The 19,382-nt window shown below is 36.3% G+C and overlaps 1 protein-coding gene and 1 long non-coding RNA gene across 4 annotated transcripts in view; one reads left to right on the forward strand and one right to left on the reverse strand.

The window, feature by feature from the left end:
• Window positions 1-19,382, forward strand: part of ctnna2 (catenin (cadherin-associated protein), alpha 2) — a 323,748-nt gene that overhangs the window by 26,179 nt on the left and 278,187 nt on the right. For all 3 annotated transcript variants that reach the window (XM_008413718.2, XM_008413693.2, XM_008413702.2), the window contains exons 3-6: window positions 2,833-3,028; window positions 9,834-10,000; window positions 11,796-11,915; window positions 12,646-12,912. In XM_008413718.2, coding sequence (XP_008411940.1) covers window positions 2,833-3,028; window positions 9,834-10,000; window positions 11,796-11,915; window positions 12,646-12,912 — 750 coding nt within the window. The remainder of the gene's footprint in view (window positions 1-2,832; window positions 3,029-9,833; window positions 10,001-11,795; window positions 11,916-12,645; window positions 12,913-19,382) is intronic.
• LOC103467397 (uncharacterized) overlaps window positions 19,129-19,382 on the reverse strand; it is a 2,570-nt gene continuing 2,316 nt past the window's right edge. The window contains exon 2 of the long non-coding RNA XR_534068.1: window positions 19,129-19,379. This is a non-coding gene — a long non-coding RNA (uncharacterized LOC103467397). The remainder of the gene's footprint in view (window positions 19,380-19,382) is intronic.

A 19,382-nucleotide genomic window follows, 5' to 3' on the forward strand; every position in this document is an offset into this window, starting at 1 on the left:
TGAAAGGTCACATAACATTTAAAACCATTGAGCAGAAGTGAAATAGGGAAGCAAGGCTTGGCTGGAGATTTCCTATTTAAGTTAAAATAAGACAGTGGGAATGTCGGGGGCATATAAATATGTAGTTGAACCTCTTAAAAACAAACAAGCAACCATAATGTTGGGTTTCATCGACTTACCATAGAAATGAGATGAGGCTGTTCACTGGGAGTCTTTGTTTCGGTAAGGTGCTGTTCTGCTGGTTGATGTGCATATCATAGAGTTCACTGCCTTACTGTTCTGACATCTATACAGACTATATGCAGGACTGTAATCTTTGAAAACTTCCTGCATCTGAGAGTTTGTTGCAGGGATGGTGAAGCTTCTGGTTGATAGTAGTGTACATAAATTTGGTTCAGCAGAAAATGCTGATAATATTCTCAGTAAATAGGCTTTCCTAAAGCCAGTTACCAGCTACCAAGGTAAGGCTGCATTTCAGAGACACTGAATTAATTTTTGTTTCGAATTTCAGAACAGCAAAAATGCATATACTTACTAGGCAAAGATGCTTTGACTAAAGACATAATTAAGTTTTAAAATAATTGTATCAAGGGAAAAAGACCTAAAAACCAATGGGACTTTTGTAGAAAAGTATGACCCATTTTCGCCATCCAAGAATAAAAACATTTTTGGCAGTTGTCTTGCTTTCAAAGTTATTTTAACTTAGTCCTAACAGAGAGTTCTTTGATAAGCTCATCCTGTGTAAAGTCATACCACAGCATCTTTATTTAATTTGACTAGGCCACTACATAACATTTACTTATCTATTTTATTTTTATCCATATAGAGGTGGATTTTCTGGTGTGGTTTTTAACATTGTCTTGCCACAAAACCCACGTGTGCTTGCCATAAACGCACAAACTGATGTCTGGACATTCTCCTGAATGTCTGGACATTCTCCTGAATGTCTGGACATTCTCCTGAATGTCTGGACATTCAGGAGAATTTATCTACCACTAAATTCTGGCAGAGAACAGAATTTATGGTTCCACTAATTAGGGAAGGTTAGTCAGATTCTGAAACAACCCAAGACCTTCATACTACTTCCAACTATCTTAGCCGTTGGCATGATGCTGTTTGTTTTATTTTACTTTTTTTTTTTTTTGCTTTCTGTCATTTATAATGTAATTACATCTGATCTTAACTCCTGCAAAGGTTCACCACTGTTCTATTTATTTTTAATTTGTTGATAAAGTTTGTCACTGTTGTTTGCTGTTGACCTAAACCATTGAAATGGCTTTGTAACCATTTCCAGAATGGAAAGTCAAAAATCAAACATTTTGCTATGTGTTACAGTTGACAAAACATTTTGCACTCTAGATGAGACTTAAAAATATCAGGTTTTGAAACGATAATTTAGAGAGACTTGCAATTCAAGATAATTTAATGGATGAAGTCGGATTTTACACTGTTTATGTTCTGAAGTTTGAGTTATGATGATTAAAGTCAAAACTCGATTTAATTCAGTTTCAACCATGAAACTGTTATGTATTATGTCTTTGGTTCGCTGAATCTAATCCCATTTGGAACTGTCCTGGTCTTTCTCCCGCTGTTGCAAGTTAGGATCATTGGTAGGATCATCATATCTAAATGCATGCAGTTTAGTGTGGAAGTTATTTTTAAGTGCAATTCCATTGAAACAATCTGAGATTTATGCTGATTTCACAGATTTTAATCCTAATACAGATTCTGCTGTTGCGAAGGTGGGAGATGTATTTTAGATTGCAACAGCACTCCAGCAGTGCAGATAAATCTTGGAGGTGAATAAAGAAGTTCCAGAACTTTAGGTTGTGGAAAAAGCAATTGAGGAACCTACAGTCAAATTGCGCCTTAAGTGTAACTGAGCTGTTGCTTTATAATTTGCTTTGAAATAATAAGGCGGCACTGTCATGAAGGGAAGGTAATATAAAAAAAAAGACTCATGAATACATTTGCCATGGGAGGTTTTCAAAATCATAATTGACTGTTTGAACAAGAACACTGACGTCTAAAAGGTTATCTTGGTCTCATATCAGCACCACTATTCTTAGATTAGTCAGGACTGAGGACATGCATCATTACAGTCTATATTCCAGGTTAGAAACCCTGAAGTGGTGCAAACTTGACAGGACATAACATTGCTCTTAGTTTTCAGAGTTTAGATTCTTACTTTACTCATATTTTAATAAGTAATTAAATCACGTCATTGAGACACATTGAGGCCTCAGTTCTTATACTAAGTTATTACTGACAGCACTGATTGTAAAAAAACACCTTTTGGCTTTTAACTGACCAATTCTGGTCACCAGCAAATTTCTTGTTTTTTTTTTTTCTTCTTTTTTTTCTAATATTGTTAAAATTCTAAACTTACTTTTGTCAAAAAGCCCTAATCTGGGAGTTTGAGCTATTTTACCCAGGTCAAAGTTAAACTTGGTTATATTCATAATATTTAGATGACATCAAAAATACTTTGTCTCCTAATTTACAAACCACTACACGACATTATAGAAATACATAACACTGAACAATATTCTAACACTTGAATGCATATTATTAAATTTTTTAAATCTCTAGTAAATTAATTACTTGTGGACAAATAATGTGTTTCTGTTATCTAGTTTTTTTTATTAGCTTTGTAAATGTTGAGTTCTACATGGAGGAATGTAAACGTCGTGATCAATGGCATTAATTAAAATGTAATCACCAAAATTGGTGCAATGCTCTGATTAAAGATAAAACAAAGTCACAACCATTTTTATCAATGTTTTTATGTTTCTTTCTCAAGTAACAGTAATGCCTTCTCATGTTTCCCAGGTGACGACTCTGGTGAACACCAGCAACAAGGGACCGTCCAGTAAGAAGAAGGGACGCTCTAAGAAGGCTCATGTTCTGGCAGTATCTGTGGAGCAGGCCACCCAGAACTTTCTTGAAAAGGGTGAGCAGATTGCCAAAGACAGCCAGGATCTCAAGGAAGAGCTCATTGCTGCTGTGGAGGATGTTCGCAAACAAGGTGTGTTGATGTTTTTGCTGCCTAACACTGGAGATATAAACTGTGCTGTAAATAGAGGAGTGCGATCCTGGGAATTTTGGTATCGATTTGATGCTGAGTAACTACAGGGTACTGCAGGAAAAATGACCCAATTTCAACTACTAAATTATAAAACCCTAGAAAAAATAAGTCAATTAAGCTCCGGTTCCTGCTGTCTAGATGTCCTACCCACACATTTCTTTAAGAAAGTCATGCCTGTCGTTGCTACTGATCTGATCCAAATAGTAAACTCATCGCTCTCTTCAGGTGTTTTCCCCCAGTGTCAAACCACTGATAGAAAATAACAATCTGGACAAATCACTACTGCAGAATTACAGGCCGATCTCCAACCTCCCATTCATCAGCAAAATTATTGAAAAAGYTGTTTTTAAACAATTAAATAACTTCCTAACAATAATGAATCGCTTTGACTCCTTCCAGTCTGGTTTTCGTGCTCACCACAGCACGGAGWCGGCCCTTGTAAAAGTGTTCAATGACATCCATATAAATACRGACTGTGGGAGAACCACAGTGCTGGTTCTGTTGGACCTCAGTGCAGCTTTCGACACTGTTGACCACGACATTTTACTAAACCGACTGGAGAATTGGGTTGGACTCTCCGGTTCAGTCCTCCACTGGTTTGAATCTTACATAAAGAAGAGAGATTTCTTTGTTTCAATCGGAAACTTCTCATCAGAGAGGTCAAAGGTCACATGTGGGGTACCCCAAGGTTCAATCCTAGGACCCTTCTTTTCAGTATTTATATGCTCCCACTGGCTAAGGTTATAATAGGACATAGGATTAGCTACCACAATTATGCGGATGATACACAGCTCTACATCACGATGTCACCAGGTGACTCTGAACCCATCCAATCACTGAATAGATGCTTAGAACAGATCAATGTGTGGATGTGCCAAAACTTTCTCCAGCTGAACAGAAACAAAACTGAAGTTATTATCTTTGGACCTAAAGAGGAGCGAACCACAATCAATGCACAGCTTCAGTTATTACAACTAAAAACCAGCGATCAGGCCGAAACCTGGGAGTAGTGATGGACTCTGACCTGAACCTTCAGAGCCACATTAAGACAGTCACAAAGTTGGCTTTCTATCCCCTGAAGAACATCTCTAGGATTAGAGGACTGATGTCTCAGCACGATCTAGAGAAACTCTTCCATGCGTTTATCTTTAGCCGCATTGATTATTGCAATAGTGTCTTCACAGGTCTGACTAACAAATCAATCAAACAGCTGCAGCTGATCCAGAATGCTGCTGCTGGCATTCTCACTAAACCAGGAAGATAGAGCACATACCACCAGTTTTAAAGTCCCTACACTGGCACTCTGTAGTTCAGAGAATAGACTTTAAAATACTGTTGTTAGTATATAAGTCACTGAACGGTTTAGCACCACAATACATTAAAGATCTGTTATTGTTGTACCAACCGTCTAGACCCCTCAGATCTTCTTGTTCTGGTCTGCTCTGCATCCCCAGAACCAGAACCAAACGAGAAGAAGCAGCATTCAGCTTCTATGCACCACAGATTTGGAACAAACTTCCAGAAAACTGTAAAACAGCTGAAACACTGGGTGCCTTTAAATCTCAACTTAAAACCCACCTGTTTAGAGTTGCTTATGGCTAAATTAGGGTTAGAGTGCGGGTTTTGATGTCTTCCATGTTTTTATGTCTTTAATGTTTTTTATTTCTTTTTATTTCTTTTCTACGTTTTAATGATGTAAAGCCCCCCGGAAAACGTCCCAGTTAAACTACGTTTAACTAAAGTCCTATGGGGTTTAGAGTCTCAGTTGACGGAGTTTCAACTAAAAACCTAGAGGTTGGAATCCTTGTCAAACTGTGTTTTTGACTAAAGTCCCTGAGGGTTAGAATCCCAGTTAAACAGCGTTTCACTGAAGTCCTAAAGGGGTGCGGGTTTTTAATGTTCTAATGTTTTTTTTTTATCTTTCTCTTTCTCACTGTYTACGTTTTAATGATGTAAAGCCCCCCGGAAAACGTCCCAGTTAAACKACGTTTAACTAAAGTYCTAYGGGGTTTAGAGTCTCAGTTGACGGTGTTCAACTAAAAACCTAGAGGTTGGAATCCTTGTCAAACTGTGTTTTTGACTAAAGTCCCTGAGGGTTAGAATCCCAGTTAAACAGCGTTTCACTGAAGTCCTAAAGGGGTGCGGGTTTTAATGTTTTTATCTTTGTTTTTCTTCTCTTTTTAAAAATCTCTTTGTCACTGTTTATTTAATGTCACATGCTGTTTTTATTTTAATTATGTAAAGCACTTTGAATTGCCTTGCTGCTGAAATGTGCTATACAAATAAAATTTGATTGATTGATTGATATGAAACAACTACAATATAACACAATGGAACAAAAAAAGAAATAAAACGATTCCCTTTCTGCCTTCTACTATACACAATTGTTTTTTTTAACCAACTATAATCTGCATGTAATCTAAGTAAGAATATAATTTTCCCTTCATTAGTTAACACAAAAGAGTTTTCATATTCCGTATTAATATTTAAAAACATTATAAACGTATAAAATCCTGCTCTCATACTGAAAATATATGTTCTTGATATTTGACATTTTAATTCTTGCATATGCAATTACATGAACACTGATAACAAATTAAAGTAATTTACTGGACAAATGGGAGAGAAACTGCAAACAAAACTATCAAGCTCATCGTCTCAGAATCAGTCAGATACCAACATTCACCTTGGTATTAATTGTGTTGATATTTAGATGGATATGCCCAGTCCCAGTTCTAAGAGGATACCATCACATTTTGCCTTTAGGCATATAGGAACGCATTTCATTCCTCTAAGCAATATTATTTTTTGCTCTTTAAGAACATCTAAATCTCAAACCTTTTAAAGCATCGTTAAAAGGTGCTTTAAAAGATTTTGACTCGGTTTGAAAGAATGGATAGTCTTTTTTCTAAACATGTAATTTTCAAAATTTTCAAAGTCAGATTTTTTTTTTTTAAGGAAATAACTGATTAAATAAAACACATTCTCTGGACATGAAGACAAGAGCTTATACAAGAGAAAAAAAATACTGAAGAAGCTATTCATAGAAATTAATATATTATACTGGCTCAGAGCTTATGACTAAAATGAGAAGCACTTGTGACTCGTCGTTCAGTAATGATGTTCCCACTGACATTAATTTGCTGGATCCGGTGAGTAATTGACATAAAATGCTGTTTAGGAAAGATCCTTGAGTGTCAACAAATGTCAGATTACCTCACAAATTTAGAAGGATTTAGGGAGTTGAATTGGCAAGGGCAAACCGAATAGTACCCATTAGTGTTTTTGCTTTACTTGATGCATCCAACCTTGTGAATGTAGTGAATCAAGACCAGGATCTATCATGAATGTTTAAAGTTTCTGCTTAAAACATGTTTCTTTCCTGCCTTTTATTTTTCATTTGGAAAAGAGCTTATTAATACTAACATTTTGCATATAAGCAACATCTCACTTTAGCAGCAACTATGCATGTTCAGTAGGTCTTCCACCATTTGTCCTGTAATGCTAATCTTGAAGAAGAATTTGGACGTTTACATGTTTACTTCTGCTGTTTCCAAATTTTCTCCTCGTTACTTTATATGTTCAAACTAAACTATCTGTTGCTAAATTCTGTCCAGTCCCATCTATGTGTGTTGTCACTTTTGTCTTTTTTGATCCAAGCATTATCAGTTATATTTTTAACCATGTGAAAAATGGGTGTGTGCTGTAGAGAGCACATAGAAAGTATGCTCAACATTTTTTCTTGGCTCTTTTGTTTTTTGAGTCGAGAGCAGATCAGCTAGTCTTAACAAATCACATCTTCTCAAAATGACAGTAAATTCCCTTTTAAGTAAATTATTTTCAAATATTGTAGCTTCTTTTATTATATTGAATTTTCAGCAGTACTTGGCTGCTACTGCAGTTCACTGTTGACTTGTGTGCTGTGACAAACAGGACTTATGCGGTGTTTGCAAGAGAGCCTGTCCTCCAAATGGGAGCACATGCACAGTTAAATCCATACTGAAATGGAACAGACTTTAAATCTGTCAGAGGCACATGACTTAAGTCTTACCAAATTTGTCATGTTGAAATTAAATTACACATTTTGGATCAGAGACAGCACCCAGAAGAATCTAGTAAAATCTAGTTAGATAGTAATAAAGGGCAGACTGATGTAAGCATGCTCTTCAGGTATACACTATACAGCAGATATTTTTTGTACACCGTTTTAGTCCGTACTCAGTGAGATGTTTCTCTGTTGACGACTGACAGAGCCTTAAGAATTTACATCATTATTTGTGTGAGTGCTTGGCATAGTAGTGCTACAGTCAGCACTGTTTCATCACAAGTTCTGAGTTGGAACCGGTGGTTGTTTCTGTTTGGATTAATGGTTGTAAACTAATCATAGTTAAGGTACAGAGTTGGAGTGTCAAGATCATGCCATATTAAAACAGTAAACATTATGAAAGTCTCTTGTGAAAAGGTATGTGTAGTATGTCATTGACTGCCAGCTGCCAATGATGCTAAAGTTAGCATTTGTTCAGAGCTTCCCTTTGCTAGCTAAAGGGCTGTTACCAGTCTTTAGGGTAACACTGATATTAAATGAGGCAATACAATAATTAAGGACATGGTTAAGTAAAAGTAATTATGTAAGAAATAAAATGAATGTTTACTTTTGCTAAATGAATTGTTTAATCTCATTTTCACAAACCCAATGTTGTATCTCGCCTTGTCTCTTGAGTTAGAAGTAGATTTTCATTCTCAGTGTTCTGTCTTCACAAAAGGTGAAACTGACTGCATATCTTACTAGACAGACACTGAACAGTCTACAGATTTACTTCCAGTGCTTTAGTCCATAGAAATGTTGTGAAACTGAAATAAACATTGTAGTGTATTGCTGTGTGCTCTTAACAATTGTAGCTTTGTATGTGAGCTCAATAATTCTGTGCAAAACGACAAAAACGCACACAAATAGACCACATCATGGTACTGCACAGTTAACATAAGCATAATGTTAACAGTTAATACTAACTTATATGTAAATCTATGAGAAACTACTAGCCTGTCTGCTAGCATGCTAACACCAATTCCCTTGAAAGCCAAATACAAGTTATCATGAAAAAATCTGTGTAAATTTTCTCAACTTAACTAAAACTGTTATGATGCACAGTAGAACCACAGACTCGTGATTTCGTCAAGAAACAAACAATCATTTTGCATCGCACAGACCTGTGTGAGCCAGACATCAGCAGGACGACCAGAGCTTTGCTGGAACTTTCTACTTTCACAGATACTACAAAGGGTTGCTAAACATCCCAAATAAGAAATTTAAAGCACACACATCCATACCAGCGCACTCAGTACTCTGTACTCAGTATTTATAGTTGTCCTTTTGTTTTTTTTTTTGTTGCACTGGCACCAGCCCATGTGAGTGAAGGAACAAGCTCCACAATTAATTACTTTAACTTGGGAAGTATAGATTTATAGTGTTTTATCTTGACCCTTGTTGTATTTAACAAAACAAGCAAAAGGCTTTATGGTTTTTAACAGAGAAGAGAATGATTTTAAACATTTTCCTTACAACCATTTATTTATTTGTCAGTCAGTAATGTCTTCCTGCTACACAGAAGTCACCAAAATCCTCTAAACAAGATGTTGTTCAATTGTCAAGTTTCATTGTGCTGAACATGATTGACTTGTTCTCTCCCATCTTGCTGAACTGTGTCACTCTGCTGGGGATCAATTATACCATTGATCTCCTGACTGTATTCAATTAATCTCAAGTAAATAAAAGATTTTCACATACTGTGATGCACCCTAGTGGGATTGATTAAGTGCAGATATAGACAGATTACAAAGTAATCTTGTCAAATAAGCATTTATGATAAAACCATTCAGAACTAAATGGTTTTATTGGAAATCGGAAATGACACAAATCACAATAGTGTCACCTCTACGCTTTGTACAGCAGCTGGTTGGGAATGTCAAGTATCTATTTTAACTCATATGAAGGTGTTTTTTGTTTTCCATTTTTGAACATCTTTTTGTAAAAATCCGTCCTTGGAAACATGTCTTGTTATTAACATACTGTAGTGCTTTTATTATTTGACTTCGGGTCAAGAGTTGTTTTCCTGATCTGCTCCGCCTACGTTAAATAACTTCAGCACATCGATAACTTGAATCACTGCAGTCACAACAGTACTGAGTCAATTTGGCTTCTGTTCAGCTGTTGAAATGAAACCCACAAGTGGACTTAATAAAATAATAACATGCATTCCATATTCAGTTTTCACCTTTAATTACAACCATCTGGTGCTATTTTATTTGACACTGTGCTGCTCGTCTGTTGACTTGATTTGGATTTCTGATGTAAAACGGCATCTTTTTATGGGAGAACTCTAACTTTGTAGGACTTACAGATAAACTTGTGTGATAAACAACAAAGATATAACACTTTTTAGGTGATCTAAAAGATAAAGTAGAAGTTTCTTTCTTGAGTCAACGGCTATTAATTACAATTGGAAAATTAAGTTTTAGCGCAAGTAATGTGTATAAGTCAGGTATGAAAATCTTTTTATTGTGAACCACTTCTGTTATGTGCCATACTCACACTCGTACCCATATGATTCACTGAGACCATGTAAATCCAACTGACTTTAAATAATAGAAATATTAAGGTGATTTTAGTGGGCAAACACATGCTGGCACAAATAAATGGTGCTTTCTCCTCTGCTTACCTCACTTTTTACTCAATCCATGTGTGCAGGAGAAACGATGCGCATAGCCTCATCTGAGTTTGCTGATGACCCTTGCTCTTCTGTGAAACGTGGCACCATGGTGAGGGCTGCTCGCGCCTTGCTGTCTGCTGTCACCCGCCTGCTCATCCTTGCTGACATGGCTGATGTCATGAGGCTGCTGGCCCACCTTAAGATTGTAAGTGCAACTAGTCCTGTGTGATGTAAATACATCTTAAATGGAGCTTCAGTGACCAGCTCGGTGGTCAGAGTAATAATTACTTTGGTTATGCTGTGTTTAAACATGTTATGTAAAATCTTTTATATCATGTCAGGCTGTCAAAAACATACCTGGAGTGTTGCATTGAATCTTTCATGCATGTTTGAAGAATCCTTGAATCTCCTGGAGCAGCTGTTTGGGGGAGTCTGAGCACCTGCTCACACAAAGCAATTTCTTAAAGCTTCTCTTTGGAGCTACAGTCTCCAGCTGAGTTTCCACCTCAAGAGCACCCCTCTGCCCACAATGCCCCCTTGGCTCCACCAGACTAGAGGCAGCAGCAATTAGCCACCAACTGATGGAACTGCTGAGGTTATAATACAAACTTCTTCTAAGTCCAGCACTTTTAGGAATGGTTGTAAATGACATAATGGGAAGCATTGTTGTGAAGACATAATAAAGGCGGAGTGTCAGAAAGAGTTGGAGCTACTTAAAGAGACTATGACCAATATCCGAGGCGTCAAATTGCATTAAATTTCTTTTAAGGGATGCCTAATATATATGTATACAGCATTTTTTTAATATCAAATGAAGGCAATACTGTTACTTGATTGTGCTATAAAGTGGAATTATATGCCTGGAAAATACAAAATGGCACCCTTTTAAAATTGCAATTAGAATTGCATCCCAAGTGAATAAAAAAACAGAGAACCTTTGCTGAGGTGTGGTTTTACCATCATATGCATGTTTTATGAGATAATGAGTTCCTTTGCTGAAAGAGGCACAGACACACACACACACACACACACACACACACATGCAATATATACATATATTGGCTTTTATCACCAAGTCACACATATTAGCATATAAATGAGACATGGAGGAGAATCTTGAAAAGAGACATCACCATAAATGCCCTGGCGTAATGAACTACACTCACTGTAATCAGTTAAAAAACTTGGTCATTTATTATTACACTAGCTCGGGGCTTGATGGGAGAAATAAACGTATAATATTTAAAATGCCAATATGTTTGTGATGTAAAGCGCTCATCCCTGCAGACGTCTTCAGTCATCCAGTTTATCATTTGCACAAATGAGCACTAATTGTTCTTTCTTTCTGCTTCATTCTTTGGGTTCACAGAGTTGATGTAAGTCAAGAGATAATCGTGCAAAGGCAATAGATGAATAGCTCATTTGTAGGGAACAGCAGCAAGTTAGAGGTATTGACCCGCCATTCAAGTTTCTCAGATCTTGACACAATTGATATGTGCCAGATGAATTTTCCACTCTGCGGAAGCCTCACTGCGACTTTAAGAATCTGCTTTTCGTCTATGTGGCACAGACACTCCGCTGTTCAGAGAACTAGTGAAGTTCAAGCTGACGTGGGTCAGGAATGTTTCAGCTGCAAAATAGTGACCAATACTATTAAGCACGTGGTCATGATATTCTGCCTGATTGATTTAGGGTACATAGAACATATGTTGAAGAAACTGAAATGTTACTATGTGGGCTTTATGGAAAATGCTAGTGGAAAACTGCACATTCCCTTGAACACACTACGCTCATGGTGAAATAAAGTGGTGGCAGCATCATGCTGTAGGAATGTTTTTCTTAAACGGGTACTTGGAAGCTGGTTAATTTTTATGGGAAGACCAAAGTACGGGGCAATCTTGGAAGAAAAATTGCCCTGCAAAGTAAAATATGTATTCAGGTTTTGACTTCTGAGACTTTGAAAAATGTTGAGTGTGAGTGTTTGCTTGTGTATTTGACAGGTTGAAGAGGCTCTGGAGGGAGTAAAGAATGCTACCAATGAGCAGGACCTGGCAAACCGCTTCAAAGAGTTTGGAAAAGAGATGGTGAAACTTAACTATGTGGCGGCTCGGAGACAGCAGGTAACTGTCATGCTGTCTTTAAAAAAAATCAGGAAAATAAACTAGGAATGAAGACAATCCAATAAGTATTCTTTCCCAACTTTTCTATCCTGTCAAGCCTTTTGTTTAATACTTTTCAGAAATTGCTTATGTAGTTGGATAAAATATGGTGTACAAGCTTAATTTTCTGCTTTTGAATGAAGCATTTTAATGGATTTAGTCAAGGATTCTGACAGAATCATGGTGGAAAGTGAAGAAAAATTTGTACACAGTGTCATAAGATTCAGATAGAGACTATTCAAAGTGAAAATGAATCTGTTGAGTTTGAAAATAACGTCTTCAAAGTTTTTCAAAAACTAGGTGACTAGTCTGGCTATACGTTTTTAGACCTTTTTTTTCCTCGCAAAGGTCAGCCACCATGCTGCCAACTTTATCCAGAGCAAAGCCCCAAATTGCATCCATTCCAGCTTCACAGCTGCCAATCTGCTGACACTGCTTCAGCTTTATGTGTTTGGAATAAAACCAGTTCTTCGAATGGGACAGGAATTTGTTTCCTTCTTAGAAAAGATTGGAACCATTGCATTCATGTTTTCTCTCAGCATTGCCGACATTCTTTTCCAACCTATTTAAAGACTTTTTAGCTTTTTTTTCTTATAACATTGTCTGTTTGTTTTTTTGCATATATTTTTGTGCAAAATATGGATACTCTATTCGGGTAGTGCTCACCTGAGAACTTTTGTCTCCTCCTAAGGAGCTGAAGGACCCTCAGTGTCGGGATGAGATGGCAGCTGCTCGTGGCGCTCTTAAGAAAAACGCCACCATGCTGTACACGGCCTCTCAGGCCTTCCTGCGCCACCCAGACGTGGCTGCCACACGTGCCAACCGAGACTACGTGTTTAAGCAGGTCCAGGAGGCCATCGGAGGCATTTCCAGTGCTGCCCAGGCCACTTCACCAACCGACGAGAAGCACGGCCACGCTGGCATCGGAGAACTGGCTGCTGCCCTCAATGAGTTTGATGTAAGTCACTCTGTTTTCTCTATTTTTGATTGAAAATACTGCAGTTGGTTCAGGTGGATTTGGCCTTTGCTAAGTTGACCATAATCCTTACGTAACTGAAAAATCTTCAGCGGGTTTGAAACTCACTATGGAAGCATCAGCATCACTCTCATCTTCAATTCTGCATGACATCCTCTACAAGAAATGAATGATGTAATCTGAAATTTTCAGTGTATTTAATTTCTTACCACATATAACCAATTTTTAAGTGAATGATTATATTTGCCCTGCTTTAGTACTTTTTAATAAGTCAAATTTTCTGCTCAACTGAACTTTTCCAAATATAATTCTCTGCTGCCCTCTGGTGGTTGCTTAAGGACAGTGAGACTGGCTGTACCCTATAATCTAAGCAGATATTGTATTTTTGTTTGTTTAGATTCAATTTGGCTTATTCTGTATTTATATATATATATATATATATATATATATATATATATANNNTATATATATACACTTTGAAGTTGAAAAAGCTAGGACATGAACAAAAAAAGATTTAGATGCTGTCAAATTATAGCTTGCAAGCCCGTCCAATCCATTTCCCCTCAAAAAAATTAATGCGTCATGTTTCTCATTTATAAATAGGATGTTTGGTAATCTACCGGTTTAACTGCTAATAGGGAGAAGTCTTTTGTAGAGAGAGATTTATCAGACTTGTCTAACACATTTTCAAACAAGTACTGCACATTTTCAATGATTGTCGTTCTATGAAGCTCTTACCTCAGAAGGAACCCTCTGCCCCAGTCTGAAGACTGTTGAAAAATGGAGAATAAATTGAACAATTTTAGTCTCATCTTACCAGAGCATAGTTTCCCATGTTTGCTGGATCCACTACATGACTTCTATTTCTCTTTTATTTTATTTTTTACAATGACTTTCTTCTTGCTCTTCTTAGACGCTCTTTAACTTGAGTGCTTTATCTTAACTTAATGTATAAAATCCCAATAAATCCACTAACGTATAGAATAGAATATGCTTTTTCTATTTACAAGCTAGTTGACAAGCTGCTCCATCCAAGGCGTTAAATATTATTAAATACAAATATAGCCATAGACGATATAAAATGTATATAAAAAAAATTATGACCATGGTAAATACAACATGGAAATATGTTAATCTATAAATGAGTTCAGAGAAAACTTTTGATTTTAGTCACTCAGAGTTACGCATTGTAAACTCATGCATTTTGGTATAATGAGTCTCTAATGTGACAAAATAAGAAAATGTTCAAATTGCTTCAATACTATTGCAAGACATTATAGCAAATTAAGTTCTAGTCACATGGTGAAGCAGTTGGTAAAGAAAAAAAACAGCTCAAAATGTTTTACTGTCAACTTTGTGGTTTTAAAGTTGACCAGGGATATTTTGTTTTTCTTTCCTTTTTTTTTTAAACAGTCTGTTTTAGATGCTGTTTATGACATCATGTAGTAAAAACTAAAACTCACTGAGGAGAATTTTCTTTTAATGTGCTGCAAAAGGGCTGATATTTCCCTCAGCGGACTTTGACCATGAAACATGAGGCTTATTGAATTCTTGATAAGTTATACTCTCTAACGGTATTTTTTATCAGTTGCTTTCACGCTATAGTTTTAGAAAGCAAAGCTGTGGGCCTAAAGCTATGGACACAGTACATTGCTTCACAGGCTTCACAGATTTTGAAATGACTATTTCACACGTAAAATACTGGTTTTAAGTAGTTTTTATGTTTCTTGACTGAAAGACTTAGGATCTCACTCGTACCAACTTTGCCTGTGGCAGGACCAAAGACTACAGTACTTATCAAACTAACCTGACGCGTCAACCGTGTGGTATTCTTGATTCTCATACGTCAGTTATTTAAGCTAGACCCCGAAGAAACCACTTTATTTTAAGAGTTGCTGAAAATTAGAACATTTTTACTTCTGAAAATCTTACTAGTTATTTGATGCTCATAATGTTGAAGATACAATAACATAAAAAATGTTTCTAAAAAAGAGAGAAAAAAACAACAGATCACAATTGACGTTATCCCATCTCACTAACAGATTACTGGGCCGACTCTCCCGTCTGACTGCCCCCAACTAGTGCAGACTGACTCAGTTTTTTCCCAAAGGAAATTGGGGGGTAAAATGAGGCAAATAATTGTGTAGTGTGAGTCTAACTTAAAACACTGAAAAACTATTTTGTTCCTGTTGCCTATTTATTTTCTAGACAATTCCTTGCAAGTTTGGTGTAGTTTATATTGTTAACTGTTAGTTGCACGAAGGTTTGACCTTTAGAGACATTACAGATTTCATGATTAGGCAGCACTGTAGAAGCAAATAAGTGGCATGTTTTATCATATAGGATTTTGGGGTTTTTTTCTGTTCATTTTTGATTAGCTACATAAATGTGTTAATACCACCCACTTAATGAAAATAATACCAATTCATTCTTTTGACATTTGTACCTTCGTTTCATATCTACAACTTGCCTTTTTATCTCCTCCTACGTCAATTTTCTATCTCCAAACTATTTCATAATTCCATATATAAATCATTGTACGTTTTTCAGTTTTGTTTTAGCATAAAATTACACAAATATGGCTAGAAATTGACATAAAAATAATAAAATCTCACTTCAAATTAAATCTAATTGTGCTTTTTTTTTTGCTTTTTTTTTTACTTTACATTTCTTTCCCTTCCCATTTATTTTGGTTCTAACCCCTTTTTTAGCTCAGTGATTCTTACACAGTATGACAGATCATGACCACTGGTCAAGCTCAGTTAACTCTAAGTAACCTTACACTTGAGTTCAAGTAGATGGCACCGGGATGGCACCATTGCTTACCTGAAAAGTTTAGCATTGAAGAACAAAGGTTAAAAAAAAGCAAAGATGACAAATAATTTCCAAGAAAAGTTTTAATTTGTATCTAATGATTAGGTTAAAACATTTAATCTAATTCTCATCTAAAAAGGTTTGTACTAAAACACACATTAGAGTTTCAGTTTGTTTGTTTTGTGCTGTTGGAATCTAAAGTTATGATAAATGTTTGAGCTTCAGTTTCACTGGGGTGGATAAAGGCAGCCATTGTTTTCTTTTGTCAGATTAGGTTGTGGACTTGGCACTTTATTATTTCTGCTGTTCTACAGTTTCACATCTTCCTCGCTTTCTATCTTATTTTTAGTAGGATTTACTTCACATTGATGCAGATTTCCCATTCTTTTTCAATTAAAAAAAGTCCCAATAGGATTTGTAGAAATGATAAAAGTGCAGTTTTTAGCATTTTGTGCATGTTGTTTATGAAAATAGTCAAATATATAGTCAACGAACGTATTTACTTAATTAAAACAGCCTTCTGCTTGATCTCACTACTTCTAAGAAAAGTTTATGCAGTCACATTCTCACAGATGAAAGTCCTATAGCTGTGACATCAAATCTTTAGAAGACAGTGTAAATATAAGGTACAAAAACTTAAATGTAAAGATAATATTTTCTTTAAAACTAGTGTTGCTAGTTTAAATAAAGTGAGTGACATCTTGTGGTACTGGATTGGAAATACAAAACCCAAGATTAGGACTTCAAGCTGCTGCTGCTGCTGCTGCTGAGCAGGGGAAATGTTATGTAAGGAGGGCAAAAACCTTGAAGAAAACAAATTAAACGCATGTCCAAAGTCATTTATAGGCCAGAGGATTAGAAACCATGCTGAGAACTGCCACATTTACTTTAACACTATCGGGATATTTTTATACAAGACTTTGGTCTTGTATAATTTTCACATCAACTCTGTTCAACAACAACAACAAAAAAACAACTTTTGTGTTTTAAAAAAGCAAAAACTCTGAATTTAATTCTATTCTATTTGTCTGATGGACAAGCAGTAGTTAAATGAAAGAAATTGCCCTTTGCTGAGCCTTCTGCGCTTGCTTGAAGCTGATGCATATTTAATTCCCAGCACCACAGAAACAGACAATTGTCAGATCTCTGAATACTAATACACTGATTTAGTGAGCTATGAGGCATGGCCTGCGTGGCCTCATTTAGTCTGTGTGCATGACTTTGCATTTGCTCAAATTCTATTTCATCATTTTCACCTTTGTTTAGTAACTAGATGCATACACATATACAAGCAGTATATGTCTTCCGCAGTCGGTAATTTACCCGCTATGAATCCCGCTCTATTACATACGGCAACACTTATCTTAAGGTTATGGCCTCTGTCGTCTACGAGTTATTGTCAGACTGTCACAACTCATTGTCCTGATAATATATGGATCTGAGTGTCTGTGTAACACATAAACATATTTCAATGTTTGAGCTGTCTTGAAGTTTTTAAGCAAGTTTTGAAAAAGTTGTAGCCAAGAGTCTGCTAAATGTATTAATGTGTTAAGTGAATGTAACACACTCTTTTAGAGTAGTTTATTTCTGTGCTCTTAAGGAGTCAATTTTAAAGAAGCTTGTCACAGATTGTTCACTAAATTGAGATCTGCATTTCAACTAGGCTTTGCTAATCAATTAGTCTCAATTATTTAGCAGCCTCAAACATGTTTTCTTGGATTTCCCAGTATTTAGCTTCCCCTATCTTTAAATGAACTCTGACCAGTTTCCCAGTACTTCCAAAAGATTTAATTCTCACAGCATGATTCTGCCACCACCATGTTAGAGTGCAGGGATAGTATCTTCAAGATTGCATGCAGTGCTGCATGAAGCCAAAATGTGACACTTTGGTCTTGTTTGACCAGAGCATCTTCACATTTGACAAATTCTCCCACTCATTTGCAAAGTTGTGATTTGGGTATTCAGGTTGTGTCAAACACGCAGACAATAAGCTTTTAATATGTATGCTGTTTTTCAGTCTTGGTGGGGTTTTGAACAAGCTGTAGCTTTGAATGTTTTATTCATGTATGTGCATGTGTGAAGGGACCTGGACAAGCTGTGCTCTCTGTTCATCTGCTCACAATTTTGCTAAGACTTTAAGTGTGGCTTATTTCGTCAGCACCCTGTTATTATTGTTTATTACAGCCTTCTAAATCCAGATATTATGGAACATTTCAATCAACAAGGAACTCAAACGTTTAATTAAAGGACACACTGACTGCTATCAAGCCCATATTAAGGAGTTATGTTTGTCACGTCAATAAGTACTGCTGTTTTATTAAATTAGTTTGGGAAACCAGGAGAGCACACAGAACACAATATCTTTAGTTTTTATGCAGAAATCCTTTGAACTCAGGTTGTTCCCTTTTAGATTTTAGGGCTTCCTGGTGTTTGATTGGATAATAAATCATGTTAAGCCAATTCTCTCTGCAGGTCCTTTCACAATGCTGTTTCTGATATTAAAGGTTAGATAAAAAATTAAAACGCTATGATCACAGCCAGGTTCACAAAGCAGTTCATGAGTACAACAGGAAAAGAACGACGTGACCTCTTCTACCTTCTCCTCTACAACACCGAAAATGAGTTTTGAGTAAGTCCACATAGAAGTCTGAAGGAATGGATCTATTAAGAACAAAAATGGAGGTCAGCTTCAGCTCAGGTTTAGCATCATTTGACATATAACAGAGAGGCTGACATTAACCTCAGTCCACCTTTTACCTTTAAGAGCTTCTTATCTGATATGTCACAACCCTTCTTTTGAGGATGAATGCTTTGAACAGATGGAGAATCATCCAATTTGAAACCTTGAAAATACTGAAAAAGCTACGTTTTTAAATCGGTTATTAGCACGTATCTATGGTTTATTTTTTATAGGTAATGTTATGACTTTTATGTTAAGATGTTGTATTTTTAAAGTCATCATTTATAGATTCACCTTATATGTATGATTTAAGTTTTTAGACAACTGTCCTTTCTCTCATTATTCAAGTTTTTTTTTTCTTTTTTTTAATGATTCTTGAGAATTTTAGAACTGAATTGTTTTATATATTAATTTTATGAGTAAAAAAATTATTTCCTTACATAAACACATTTTAGAAAGTGTCTCCATAATCGGCACAACATGCATTTAGACTTCAGAATGGAGCAGAAAGAGGAAATGTAACATATTGTCAGAGAAATGTATAACAAAACATATAACATCTTGTTAAACTAGTTTGCCCTCATGTGTAACGGCTTGTTAATTCTGTTCAGTGTTTTGAAAAAAAAACAGGAACTTTGTTCCTGACTCATCCTGTTGTTACGACTGGCTCAATGTCATAACAAAAACATGAAACCATACCATGGTTAAAGTGAAATAAAGTAAATGTTTATTAACACAAACAACTATCAAAACAAAAGAAACTCAAAAGTGCAAAAGACGGGGAGCTGGGGCCTGGCAACTACCATTGCCTCTGCAGGATGGACGCTGAGGGCCATAGGCGACAAACCACCAACGACCAGTGACCAACGACCAGCGACAAGCCACCCAGCGCCGCTGAAAGACGGAGACAGCCAGCTTTAAGTATCCTGCACTCCAATCACCCGATCAGGCACACCTG

The sequence above is a fragment of the Poecilia reticulata genome, linkage group LG1, assembly GCF_000633615.1.
Source record: "Poecilia reticulata strain Guanapo linkage group LG1, Guppy_female_1.0+MT, whole genome shotgun sequence".
Classification (NCBI taxonomy): Eukaryota; Metazoa; Chordata; class Actinopteri; order Cyprinodontiformes; family Poeciliidae; genus Poecilia; species Poecilia reticulata.